Source organism: Mustela nigripes, chromosome 9, assembly GCF_022355385.1.
Source record: "Mustela nigripes isolate SB6536 chromosome 9, MUSNIG.SB6536, whole genome shotgun sequence".
NCBI classification, from domain to species: Eukaryota; Metazoa; Chordata; class Mammalia; order Carnivora; family Mustelidae; genus Mustela; species Mustela nigripes.
In genome coordinates, this window is record NC_081565.1 from 61,806,245 (window position 1) to 61,821,298 (window position 15,054).

General features: G+C 35.7%; 1 protein-coding gene across 1 annotated transcript in view; it reads right to left on the reverse strand.

Annotated features, from left to right (window-relative positions):
* Positions 1–6,896: 6,896 nt before the first annotated feature.
* Positions 6,897–15,054, reverse strand: part of IL33 (interleukin 33) — a 48,147-nt gene continuing 39,989 nt past the window's right edge. The window contains exons 5-8 of the mRNA XM_059412299.1: positions 11,986–12,093; positions 11,389–11,439; positions 10,306–10,403; positions 6,897–8,987 (exon numbers count right to left, since the gene is read on the reverse strand). Of these exons, the coding sequence (XP_059268282.1) occupies positions 8,787–8,987; positions 10,306–10,403; positions 11,389–11,439; positions 11,986–12,093 (458 nt within the window). The 3' untranslated portion in view covers positions 6,897–8,786. The remainder of the gene's footprint in view (positions 8,988–10,305; positions 10,404–11,388; positions 11,440–11,985; positions 12,094–15,054) is intronic.

Here is a 15,054-nt window from a genome sequence, read left to right on the forward strand (position 1 = left end):
GGCTCTTCCAACTGAGTCAGCCAGGTACCTCAAACTTAGTGGTTTTGTTGTTGTTGTTGTTGTTGTTTTTGTGGCACACAACATATAGTTTTGTCATCTTGCCATCTTGCCATTTTTATTTTAAGGCATACATTATGATGACACCATAGTAGCACATATCCCTCATTCTTTTTTTAAAGGCCTTTTCATGAAGCTCTTCTCTCTCTCTCTCCATTCCTTCCTTACTTTTTTTCTCTCTTTAGAGAGATAGTGTGTGCATGTGAATGGGGAGGATAGAGAGCAGAAGGGAGAGAATCTGAAGCAGACTCCATGTGCAAGCATGTAGCCCAACATGGGCTTGATCCCATGACCCTGAGATCATGACCTGAGCTGAAATCAAGAGTCAGATGCTCACCTGGCTGAACTACCCAGGTGCCTGTATTCCTTATTCTTTATACAGTTGTATAATATTCCATGTTTATAGTCCCTGGATTTTATAACCTTATTGTTGTTTTTTTTCCCCAACAGTTTTCAGTTAAAATACATCTTTTCTTATATTTAAAATGTATCTTTATTTTAAAATTTATCATTTTTATTTTTTAAGTATTTATTTTAATCACCTGGTGCTCATCATGACAAATGCACTACTTACTCTCCATCTTCTATTTTACCTATCCCTCCAACCACCTCCCTTCTAGTAACCACCAATTTTTTCTCTATATTTGTCTCTTTTTTTGTGGTTTGGTTTGTGTCTTTTTCTTTTTTCCCCCTTTGCTTTTGTTTTGTTTCATATGAGTGAAATCATATGGCATTTGTCTTTCTCTGACTGACATATTGCACTTGGCATTATACTCTCTAGCTCCATCTATGTTGCAAATGGCATGATTTCATTATTTTCTTATGATTGAATAATATTCCCGTGTGTGTGTGCGTGTGTGTGTGTATCACATCCTCTTTATTCATTAATCAATTGATGGACACTCAGGCTCAGGCTGCTTCCATATCTTGACATTATAAATAATGCTGTTATAAATATAGGGGTACATGAATCCCTTTGAATTAATGTTTTCGTATTCTTTGGGTAAATACCGAGTACTGTGATTGCTGGGTAGTTCTATTTTTAACTTTTTGATGCACTTCCATACAGTTTTCCAGAGTTGCTGCACCAGTTTTCACTCCCACTAACACCGCAACAGTTTTCCTGTCTCCATATCCTCACCAACATCTGCTGTTTCTTGTGTTGTTGATTTTAGCCATTCTGCAGGTGTAAAGTGTCTCATTGTAGTTTTTTTTAAATTTATTTTTTATTTATTTTCAGCATAACAGTATTCATTGTTTTTGCACCACACCCAGTGCTCCATGCAACCCGTGCCCTCTATAATACCCACCACCTGGTACCCCAACCTCCCACCCCCCCGCCACTTCAAACCCCTCAGATTGTTTTTCAGAGTCCATATTCTCTCATGGTTCACCTCCCCTTCCAATTTTCCCCAACTCCCTTCTCCTCTCTATCTCCCCATGTCCGCCATGCTATTTGTTATGCTCCACAAATAAGTGAAACCATATGATAATTGCCTCTCTCTGCTTGACTTATTTCACTCAGCATAATCTATTCCAGTCCCGTCCATGTTGCTACAAAAGTTTGGTATTTGTCCTTTCTGATGGAGGCATAATACTCCATAGCATATATGGACCACATCTTCCTTATCCATTTGTCCGCTGAAGGGCATCTTGGTTCTTTCTACAATTTGGTGACCGTGGCCACTGCTGCTATAAACATTGGGGTATAGATGGCCCTTCTTTTCACAACATCTGTATCTTTGGGCTATATACCCAGGAGTGCAATGGAAGGGTTATAGAGAAGCTCTATTTTTAATTTCTTGAGGAATCTCCACACTTTCTCCAAAGAGGCTGCACCAACTTGCATTCCCACCAACAGTGGAAGAGGGTTTCCCTTTCTCCACATCCTCTCCAACACATGTTGTTTCCTGTCTTGCTAATTTTGGCCATTCTAACTGGTGTAAGGTGATATCTCAATGTGGTTTTAATTTGAAACTCCCTGATGACTAGTGATGATGAACATTTTTTCATGTGTCTGATAGCCATTTGTATGTCTTCATTGGAGAAGTGTCTGTCCATATCTTCTGCCCATTTTTTGATATGATTGTCTGTTTTGTGTATGTTGAGTTTGAGACAGCATGGTGCTGGCATAAAAACAGACACATAGACCAGTGGAACAGAGTAGAGAGCCCAGATATGGTCCCTCAACTCTATGGGCAAATAATCTTCGACAAAACAGGAAAAAATATACAGTGGAAAAAAGACAGTTTCTTCATTAAATGGGAAAGCTGGACAGCTATATGTAGAAGAATGAAACTCGACCATTCTCTTACACCATACACAAAGATAAACTCAAAATGGATAAAAGACCTCAAAGTGAGGCAGGAATCCATCAGAATCCTAGAGGAGAACATAGACAGTTATCTCTTCGATATCAGCCACAGCAACTTCTTTCAAGATATGTCTCCAAAGGCAAAGGAAACAAAAGCAAAAATAAACTTTTGGGAGTTCATCAAAATCAAAAGCTTCTGCACAGCAAAGGAAACAGTCAACAAAACAAAGAGGCAACCCACGGAATGAGAGAAGATATTTGCAAATGACAGTACAGACAAAAGGTTGATATCCAGGATCTATAAAGAACTCCTCAATCTCATTGTAGTTTTGATTTATATTTCCCTGATGATAAGTGATGATAAGCATCTTTTCATGTGTCTATTAGCCTTCGTATGTCTTTTTGGAGAAATATTCATGTCTTTTCATTTTTAATTGGATTATTTTATTTTGGGGAGTCGAGTTTGATAAGTTCTTTATGTATTTTGGAAACTAACCCTTTATTGGATATGTCATTTATAAATACCCTTTCCCATTCCATTTTTTGCCTTTTAGTTTTGTTGATTGTTTTCTTTGCTGTGCAAAAGCTTTTGAAGTCCCAATAGTTTTTTTTTTTTCCTTTTGTTTCCCTTGCCCCAGGAGACATATCTAGAAAGAAGTTGCTATGGTCTGTGTCAGAGAAATTACTGCCTGTGCTCTTTTCTAAGATTTTTATGGTTTCTGGTCTCACATTTAAGTCTTTAATCCATTTTGAATTTACTTTTGTGTATGGTGTAAGTTAGTAGTTTCATTCTTTTGCATGCTGCTATCTAGTTTTCCCAACACCATTTGTTGAAGAAACTGTCTTTTATGCATTGGATAATCTTTCTTCTTTGTCAAAGATTAATTGACCATATAATTGTGGATCTATTTCTGGATTTTCTATTCTGTTCTGTTGATCTATGTACCCTTTTTGTATCATTACCACGCTGTTTTGTTTACAGTTTTGTAATATGACCTGAAGTCTGGAATTGTGATGCCTCCAGCTTTGCTTTTCTTTTTCAAGACTGCTTTGATTATTTGGGGTCTTTTATGGTTCCATATAAATTTTAGGATTGTTTTTTCTAGTTCTGTAAAAAAAAATGCTATTGATGTTTTAGTCAAGATTGCTTTAAATGTGTTGATCACTTTGGGTAGTATACACATAAAATTGTGTCTTTACAAGTGATTTCTGGAAGTAGGATTGGAATAAGGGCCATTTGCACTTTTTTTCTTTGACTTGCCCATATCTTGTTTTATTTTTTTCTATAGGGTTATTGACTGTTTCTCTATTTTTAGAAACTATATTTTAAGCATATTAACTACTCATGGTATAACTGCAATTATTTTTCTCATATAACATTTTACACCTCTTGAGTTAAAAATATATAATCAGTCTAACAATATTTTGATTAACCCCATCTGGAATTTGAGTCATAGTTAGCAAAGGCTTCTACTAATAACAGATATTAGAAGATTTTATTGATTTTTTTCCCATCGTTTCACTTCTTATATTTAGATCTCTAACCCATTTGGGATTTCTCTTAGTATCAGCAATTTTACTTTTCCCCTTATGGATATCCAATTAACCCCATACCTGCATCACAAAGTTATACTTTTCCACACTTAACTGAGGTGTCACCTTTATCATATGCTAAATTTGCACGTGCATTTGAGACTACCTAATGTTTTTCTATTCAATTTGCCTATCTGTCCATTCCTTCATCAGTATCACATTACAGAGATTTTAAAACATAACTGAATATGTTGCAGATGTTTTAATATATTTCTAGAGAAGTTTTTTTTTCATTTTTTGCTTTTTTCAACTGCTAGAGGTTGTCCCCAAGTTTTAGTTTTATGGTGCCTTTCCATCTTCCAAGCCAGTGATGGCTGTTCAAGTGTTTCTCACATCATAATGTGACTGATTCTTCTGCCTTCTTTTTCCACATTTAAAGGATCATTGTGATTACATTCACTCACTCTTATCAACCAGGATAATCTCTTTATTTATTTTAAAATTTTAATTTAAGTTCTAGTTAACATACAGTGCAATACTGGTTTCAGGGGGAAAATTCAGTGATTCATCATTTACATACAACACCCAATGCCCTCTTTAATACCCATCACCCATTAGCCCATCCTCCCCACACCTCCCTCCATCAACTCTAAGTTTGTTCTCTATCATTAAGACTCTTTTATGGTATTTTTCCCTCTCTCCTTCCCCCCTCTTCCCATATGTTCATCTGTTATTTATTTGTCTTTCTGACTTATTTCACTTAGCATAATATGCTTCAGTTCCATCCACATTGTTACAAATGGGAAGATATCACTTTTTGATGGCTGAGTAATATTTTGATATACATATATATCAAAATATCACTATGTATATATATATAGTATATATATTATATATGTATATATATATCCTATATATAAGATGTGGTATATATATATATATACACACACACACCCCACATATGTATACATACATATATATGTGTATATATTATATATGTGTATATATATCCTATATATACATATATCCAATATATGTGTATATATACATATATATATACATACATACCACATCTTCTTCATCTATTTGTCAGTCAATGGACATTTAGTCTCTCTCTATAGTTTGGCTATTGTTGATAATGCTGCTATAAACATTGGGGTACATGTACCCCTTTGAATCTGCATTTTTGTATCCTTTGGGTAAATACCATTAGTGCAATTGCTAGATCATAGGGTAGTTCTATTTTTTGATTTTTGACAATCCTCCATACTGTTCTCCAGAGAGGCTGCACCGGTCTATATTCCCATTAACAGTGCAAGAGGCAAACCTATGCTTTTAATATGCTGGATTGTGATTCATGTGTCCTCTTATGGGAGTATCCTATGGGCTAGAGACTACAATTGAACTTGGACAAATATTTCATCATCTTGGCATCTCAACAGGAAGCAGCTCATTGATTGTAACTCTACCAATTGGCTTTAACTTTTATCTCTTGCATCTGTTTCTCAGATTCCTAAGCCCCCTAATCCCAACCCTGAGTATTAAGGAATTTGGAGCAACTGAATTGACCTGGTTGAATTGAACTGATTTTGCCCGGCACCTGCACAGGGAACCTATTTAACATGATTTTGAGAATGGATATAGGAATCAATCAGGGTGGGTATTAGGGTATGGGGATAGAGTCTTCAGTCCTATTTCTTTCTCTAATGAGAAACTCACACTGACGTCTCTTACCCTTGTGCAACTGTGTACTGCGGTGTTGGAGTTTTAATACATAAATTGTACAAGTTTCAAGTTCTATGCGGACAAGAAGCATAGCTTAGGTTTTTGTTTTGTTTTGTTTTGTTTGGTGCTTTCATGGTACTTAGCAAAGTCCAATATACATGGCATATGTTTAAGAAACCAGTGCTAAAAGACAAGATTTCTGGGCTGTACAGGTCACTGTACGATGGGGGAAAGGAATTCTGGGACAAGCCTGGCTCAATCCCCACCTGATACCCTAGCTTAAGATTTCTCTATCATACAATTTCTTGGCATGCAGCACAAAGGTTGAAATTGTTTTTGTTTTTTGACTTGTTTTGCAGATGTGGGGGTTATAAGTTAATCTTTTTAGACTTTAACCAAGTTACTGTATTATAACTAGCAATTTTCTTTCAAAATCCCCTGAATCTCAATTTTTACTGTTCTTTTCCAATTCTAAGCCACATTACTCATTCAAATAAAATTTTCTTGACCATATTTCAAGGTATCTAATAAATACATAAAAATTTAACAAATATAAATAAAATGAGGGAAAAGTAAGTTTTAACATAATTGTTATTCCAGAAAAAAAGAAATGACCAAATTCCTTCCAATAATCTACATTATCAAACACATAACACAAAACACATAAAAATGAATAGCAAAAGACCACCACACATTTGTATATTTTAATCAAATAAAAATCACCATAGTGATGGTAGAAAGTATTTTTAGGAAAAGAAAATTGAACAGCAGAAATAATCAGGTTGAAAGATACTTAGCTGAGTCAGAAGTCAGGTTAAATTTTCTTTTGCAGGTGTATGTTGGTTGTTTGATCTCAGGTAAAAGTTGCTGAATAGGTCCTTTGTGCTGGCCCCTATGATGGGCTCTGGGAGATATTCTCTGGAATATCTTACTTAGTTTTGAATTACCAGACAAATGACTTACTCCAGATAGTAACATTAGTGGATTAAGCTATGCTTATTTTGACTTAAAAATTTCAGAATAGGGGCACCTGGGTGGCTCAGTGGGTTAAAGCCTCTGCCTTCGGCTCGGGTCATGATCCCAGGGTCCTGGGATCGAGTACCATATGGGCTCTCTGCTCAGTGGGGAGCCTCCTGCTTCCTCCTCTCTCTCTGCCCGCCTTTCTGCCTACTTGTGATCTCAGTCAAATAAATAAATAAATCTTTAAAAAAATAAAAATAAAAATTTCACAATAGTCATTTTATGATAAAACCATTATGGCCTCACACACTTTTTAAAAAATACAGTTTATTCAAGAACTTAAACAATGTAATAGATAGGTTATTTTAAAGTATATTAAGTATATCATACAGCTGAATATGATTAACACTTAGTGTTTTTCAGAAAAGATGATATATATTCTGCTTTATTTTTGTCTCCATAATAAAACTGACAATGTAATAAAAGATATATTGTTGTTTACAGTTTTTTACCCTCACACAGTAATTCTTAGCCTTTTTAATCTTATATTCTGCCAGCATTTTATCCAATAGATCTCAACAAATTAGAAATTTAAAAGCCTACACTTTCAGAAAAAGTTGTATTTCATAGGTACTGTTTAGTTTAGCATTTATTGTCAGTATTAAACCTATGAAAAAGTTATAGTAGAATTTGAAGCCTTAAGTAAGCAAAAAATATTGCTTTAGTGGTTGAAAAATTTTATTATATAGTCAAGTATAAATTTTACTACCTTAGTAGTGTAAAATGCAAAGGTGTTTAATAAAAAATATTGCCATCATTATGTTTATGTGAAATTCTACACCAGGTAGACAAAGAAGAAAAAGATGTTGCCATCCAGAGGTTAGGTAATATGGAATGAAGCTCAGGGATCACAAAATGTATATCAAGAGCACAGTTGGTCAAAAGAAAGAAGAAAAGTCATAAAAACATTCTATAGTAGGCACGCTAATCAGGAAGCTAGACAAGGAAAACACTGTACACATGGGAAGAAAGGATTAGAAGAAATTTTGTCCAGGGTGACATGTATATCAGGTCATAGATCCCTGGAGCATAATGTCAGAAGGACATTGTATAACACAAACATAAGGAATAGTCAGTTATTGATATTGCAATGTTAATTCTGTGTCCCACCTAGGCTCTAGTAGATTAAAGGACTTGTGGCCTCACCATGGTACTTAGTTTGTTAGATATTCCCAAAGATTTCAATTATATGTCTGAACTAAAATTTATTTTACTTTGTAATATAAGAATGCCCTGCTAAATTTACCTTATTCTATAAGAATCAGCATTTTTTAAATGAAATAATTAGATGTAAAATTATTTACTTTACAAATACTACATTTATTTTTCTTAATTTTTCAACTACCTGTCTCTTTTCTCATATTATCTGCCTACCTATCAATGTGTCTGAAGTTTTGGGCATTTTATTTAAAGATTATATTTATTTATTTATTTATTTGTCAGAGAGGGAGAGAGAGAGCAAGAGAGAGTGAGGCACAAGCAGGGGGAGTGGCAGGCAAAGTGAGAAGCAGGCTCCTGGCTGAGCAGGAAGTCTGAAGCAGGACTTGATCTTGATCCCAGGAACCCCGGTTCATGACTTAAGCCAAAGGCATCTGCTTAACCAGCTGAGCCAAGCAGGTGTCCTGGTTTGGGGCATCTTCAAACAAATTTGGTGTTTTATTCCATTTGTGAAATGGTCAATCTAAGTAGATCTGATTGTCTTTTCCCAAAAGCTCTAAGGTTTGAATTTGTTGTTTGGAACCAAGGAAAATTATGTCTCTATGTAGCTTTTTAAAATGGATCCCTGTCTAAAATGAAACTTGGATTAAGGCCCTTGCTTCTCCCCAAAGATATCAGCTCTAAATATCAAGTTTTCTGGGCTGAAAGTAGAAAAAAGTAGAAGTCAGGTTGTATATTTTCTGAGGTCTATGTAACAATACACGTTTGAATATGTAGTGAGACAAAGGTTAGTAAAAAACAGACAGAATATATTAAAAACACATTTTTACAAATAATAAGAAAAATATTCCATAGCATACTAAGTACCCTTCATTTCTCTTAAACATTGTCTGGCTCTTTCTTTATCTCTCAACATTTCTCCAGCACTGGTTATTTGGATTACCCAACCGAGGCTCCACAGCTTTTAATCACATGAAGTTTAAGAGAGCTTAAATATGGTATTCTCTATACTCTTTGAATCCTCAGTTGGGTCCCCTACTTTAATTAGAGCAAGGTGGTTATCCTTTACTCCTATAAACACTCCAGGATTATTCTTACATTCAAAAGAAACACATTTAGAAGACTTTCTATGAAGGCGGAAGAAGGCCTGGTCTGGCAATTGGTTTTCACATTTTTGTAGCTGAGGAAAAAAGAAAGCAAGCAACCATCATGTAAGAGGGAAGTCCAAAATCAACCTTACCTCCCTGCAATAGAAACTAAAAGGGAATAATTATAACTAGTATTTCTAGCAAGGATGCTACTAAGTAGGGGATGGGAGTGGTGGGTGTAGTAGGAAGAAATGGGTAGAGGGCTAAAGTGGGGGGGTTGTCTTATTTGATTCATTGATAGTTGAGAAATGTAGCTTAGAGTGACTGGGTTTGGATGCAGCAGCTCAGGATTTGTGCCTGACTTTTGCCATGTACTATCTCTGAGACGTGTGCACATTGCTTTACTTCTCAAACCTCAATTTTTTAGTCTAATCAGTTTTCTAGATCAGTCAACCAACAACTTTCCAGCACATATGTGAATGATGTAAGTGATTATTATTTTAGGGCAATAAGTGGTAGGGATGGTTTGTATTATAGTAATATTTGACTAATAAAACAACTCTATTATGGAATTACTGCAATAACTAAAGGAGACTGCTTGTAAAATATTTAGCATAGTATTTGGCATGTAACAGAGCTCTGTATGGGGTCAGCTCTTATCACTGAGTAATTATATACATCCAACACTATATACATTTAGGAATGTTTGTTAAGAAAGATGCTGGTTACCATCCAGTGTTTATGATAATACCTTATATGACTGTATTAGATTCACAATTTTGTATTTATGTCATTTGTCATCTATATTATAGTCTTTATGTTTTCTTTCTGGTCTCTATCTTTGGCTTGTTTATTCCTGAAGATGTTTATAAATTTTCACAATGACCTATATACTTCCATTTACATTTTTTGGTAACAACATTGTAACCTAAATCTTGGCATATAGAAACGTTTATGACTTTCCCTTTAGCAGGGTCAGAGTGTAAACTTGTTTTTACATTTGCCTAAGAAAACTATATTTTATCAGGAACACTTCCTGGAAGAACAAAGTAGTTCCTAAAGTAAAATGGAAAGGATTTGAGATCATCGTATACAGCAGTGCTTCTCAAACTTCAATGTGCTTATGAATCTCCTGGAGATTTGTTAAAATTATGATTCTGCTTTAATTGTGAGGAAACCTGAAATTCTGCATAGCTCCCAGGTGCACTGCTGGCAGAGAACAGAATTTCTGTAGCAAGGCTATACATGCCCTTTATCTCCCTTTCCTACGCTAGAAGCAAGTTATTAGCAGTAACTGATCGTGTCTTAGGTACAATAGCAGAAGCAAAATTTCTTTGAAATATGCCAGACACCCAAATCTGCACGAGTGAGTGGAGTTAGTTATGACAGTTAAGTGCATATTTCTTTTACCTCCACAGAGTGTTCCTTGTTGTTGGCATGCAGCAAAAAGTCTTTGTCTTTTGTAGGGCTCAGGTTTACCAATAATGTCTGGCCATCAACACCATCACCTTGCAATTAAAAAAAAAAAAAGTAAATTTAAAAAGTAATAAAAAATTGAAAAATCTAAATTATAAAGTTGAGAATTTAGCTCATTTTAATTTAAATGAGTTTAACACATAGGAAAAGAGTCCAAGATATGATGTAAAATAATTGTTTCATTAACCTACATGTCTTTTAGAAGTATGTGTACCCAAGTGAAACTAAAGAATCATTGGACAATATGGGATTAAGTTTAGTTTCCTAAAGAGTTATTGGACAATTTGGGGTAATTTTAAGCTCCTTAGTTATTACCCCATTTAGTAAAATTAGCAAAATTACCCCATTAAAATAAATTAAACTTAGTAAAATCACCCCATTATTTGGGGGTAATTTTAAGCTCCTTGGTTTCCTTATTTGCTTTCTAATTGTAGAATTGTGACTCTATTTGGTATTTATCTGGGTGTCAGCTTCCCTGTCTGCATGTAAAGCTACTGATAGTTGTTTCCCAATATCCAACTATCCTCCTTGTATAATAGAACATTTCCCAGTCTGTTTTTTTATAATAAAGTATAGCAATGTGACTAAGTTTTGACAAATATGAGGTGAATGGAAGTGTCAGTTGCAACTTAAAGTTTTGTCCTTAAAGGGAAAGAGAATTCATGTGTCATGTCTTCCTTTGTCCTGCTGATTGGGCATTGTCATGGTAGCAAGTAATCTTGAACCATGTAGATGTTGGCAGAGTCACATAGAAGGAGTTTGGTCCTTGTACAACTTGTTGAACAGAGCTGCTATTCCAGCACTGGCTAAGATAAAAATAAAGTTTTGTGTAGCTTAAGCCACTATTATTCTGCAATGGATGGGTGGAATAAATCCTGTAAGAATCTAAGATTTTGCCATGAGTGTGGGCTGGAGAGAACCTTCTGAGACTGTCTTTTACGTGGAGCATTTTTGGATTTGTCCTTACCCCCAAATTCAAGAATGCAAGCACTACAACTGCCCAGCCCTCCAAATTACCTGTTCCATGAGTGGGGGATTGGGAATCATAATAACGGAATAGCACCTTATCTGAAAGAGAATGCATAAAATCCTTTTGGCGAGATACAATTTTATCAAAAGATTTCAATTTCAACATATACCTAACAGCAGAAAATATCCTCTTTTGTTACATATCAATAAAAGCAAAACTTTTGTGATTTTAAGAAAGGCCAAAAAGCTTCTAAATTCTCCTCAACTTAGTGTATTTAGGCACCTGCTGCCAATGCATTGGAGTTAGTACACAGCATGGAATTTATTTGCTATGTCTGAAGTAGTCCACTGTTTATGGTTTGGTAAATTTATTATCATCATCATCATTATTATTATTATTATTAGGGGGAGGTGGAGTTGGAGGGGCAAGAGCAGGAGGAGAAGGTGAGAGAGAATCTTAAGTAGGCTTCACACCTAGTGAAAGCCTGATATGGGGCTTCATCTCAAGACCCTGAGATTAATGACCTGAGCTGAAATCAAGGGTTGAACACTTAACTGTCTGAGCAATCCAGACACCCCTTGGTAAACTTATTTTTTACTTTACTAGTCATCATTATATCATTATAGACAAAAGAAATATTCTACCTTTTTCTTGGTCTTTTCTCAAGTCTTCTACATAGATCTCATAACCTCCATCCTCAAAAACGAAAGTAATAGATTGATCATTGTATGTGCTCAGGGAAGCAGAATGTTCTGTAACAAGTGAAAAGTTTGTCATTAAGAATTCAAACACACTTTTTCCCATGAACAATCTTTCAGCAATCAAAAGGAAATGCTTCCTTAAAGGTTTTTGATTTTTGTTTTTCTTTACAATTTGAGCTGCACTTTGCCCACGATCATTGGATAGATAAAAGCCTTTGGTGCAAGCTTTTTATTTTATATTTTATTTTATTTCTTTTCAGTGAACAGAATTCACTGTTTATTCACCACACCCCAATGCTCCATGCATACGTGCCCTCTGTAATATCCACCACCAGGCTCCCCCAACCTCCCACCCCCGGCCCATTCAAAATGCTCAGATTGTTTTTCAGAGTCCATAGTCTCTCAGGGTTCATCTCACCCTTCAATTTCCCTCAACTCCCTTCTCCTCTCCTTCTACCCATGTCCTCCGTGTTATTTCTTGTGCTCCACAAATAAGTGAAACCATATGATAATTGGCTTTCTCTGCTTGACTGATTTCACTCAGCATAGTCTCTTCTAGTCCTGTTCATGTTGATACAAAAGTTGGGTGCAAGCTTAATGTAGCTCAAAGGGTAAGGTGTACCACTTGAATGGGATTAGAGATGCTAGTCTCTTGGTTGAAAACCATAGGAGGTCATGTGTGTGTTTAGGGGAGGATTTGGTGGAAAGAAAGAAGATGGAAAAGTGACAGACTTTGCCTAAAGACATCTCTGTTTCCTTGTTTCTTATAGTCAGGGGGACTGTGGACAAGGAGACTGTATTTTGATAGACATGGTTAAATGGATACCAATCTGTAAGGTGTGGAGTTATTCAAAGACTTCCAACAATCCTGGAGAGTGTGAGTACCATTCTGTCCTCTAGCTAAATAGCAGAGACACTTAGAACAGTATTCCCAACTTAAAAAAAAATGTCCCAGCACACATAGAAAAGTAAAGTATTTCTAAGGCATGCTGGTGTAAACTGGTGTAGAATTAGGGACCATTTATGTTGGTCTTGAGAAAAAAAATGTTATGTTTTCTTTATGTTATAGCATTGTGCCAAGAAAAATAATGTACAAAACAGAAGAATGTTAAATATTGAGTCTGTACATGAACTTCTGAAATAAAGTGATTTAAAACTAGTGTCATCACGTTGCCTGATTTTAAGCTTTACTACAAAGCTGTGATCACCAAGACAGCATGGTACTGACACAAAAACAGACATATAGACCAGTGGAACAGAGTAGAGAGCCCAGATATGGACCCTCAACTCTATGGTCAAATAATCTTTGACAAAGCAGGAAAAAATATGCAGTGGAAAAAAGACTGTCTCTTCAATAAATGGTGCTGAGAAAGTTGGACAGCTATATGTACAAGAATGAAACTCAACCATTCTATTACACCATACACAAGGATAAACTGAAAATGAATAAAGACATCAATATGAGGCAGGAATCCATCAGAATCCTAGAGGAGAACATAGGCAGTAACTTCTTTGACATTGGCCACAGCAACTTCTTTCAAGATATGTCTCCAAAGGCAAAGGAAACAAAAGTGAAAATGAGCTTTTGAGACTTCATCAATGTCAAAAGCTTCTGCACAGCAAAGGAAGCAGTCAACAAAACAAAGAGGCAACCCACAAAATGGGAGAAGATATTACCAAATGACAGCACAGACAAAGGGCTGATATCCAAGATCTATAAAGAACTCCTCAAACTCAACACACACAAAACAGATAATCATGTCAAAAGAAAGGGCAGAAAACATGAACAAACACTTCTCCAAAGAAAACTTACAAATGACCAACAGACACATGAAAAAATGTTCATCATCAGTAGTCATCAGGGAGATTCAAATAAAACCAAATTGAGATACCACATTACACCAGTTAGAATGGCCAAAATTAACAAAACAGTAAACAACAAGTGTTGGAGAGGATGTGGAGAAGTGGTGGTTGGTGGGAATGCAAGTTGGTGCAGCCACTTTGGAGAACAGTGTGGAGATTCCTTAAGAAATTAAATATAGAGATCCCCTATGACCCCGCAATTGCACTCCTGAGTATTTACCCCAAAGATACAGATGTAGTGAAAAGAAGGGCCATCTGTACCCCAATGTTCATAGCAGCAATGGCCACAGACACCAAACTGTGGAAAGAACCAAGATACCCTTCAACAGATGAATGGGTAAAGAAGATATGGTCCATATATACTATGGAGTATTATGCCTCCATCAGAAAGGATGAATACCCAACTTTTGTAGCAACATGGACAGGACTGGAAGAGATTATGCTGAGTGAAATAAGTCAAGCAGAGAGAGTCAATTATCATATGGTTTCACTTATTTGTGGAGCATAAGGAATAACATGGAGGACATGGGGAGATGGAGAGAAGGGAGTTGGGGGAAATTGGAGGGGGAGATGAACTATGAGAGACTGTGGACTCTGAGAAGCAAACTGACAGTTTTGGAGGGGAGTGGGGGTGGGAAGTTGGGTGAGCCTGGTGTTGGTTATTATGGATGGCATGTATTGCATGGAACACTGGGTGTAGTGCATAAACAATGAATTCTGGAACACTGAAAAGAAATAGAAAAAATAAAAAAAATTATAAAAAAGATACTTAATGAATGAGAAACTTAAGTATGCTTTTGGGAACTTAAAGACATTTATATCAGGATTATGCTTGAAATGGCAACATGCAACTCCTGGTCAAATTTTCATAATGATCTCTTCACTTCTTGATGGTCATGGTCACCATCAATTTGGACTTTATTTGCATGAGTAGGTGATACTTAAATCCATTTGAACATTTAAAATTTTTAGGAGTTGAAATTATATTTTAAAAATATAATAGTTCTTAATTTTCTTTCATTGTCAATGTTGGAATTTGCGGGAGGGGAATGTGGGGATTTTTTCCCCAAAGGATAACTTATTTTCCCCAGGAATAATGATATGGGATTACAATTCATAACAAGTATTTCAAAATAATAATGGAGGGCT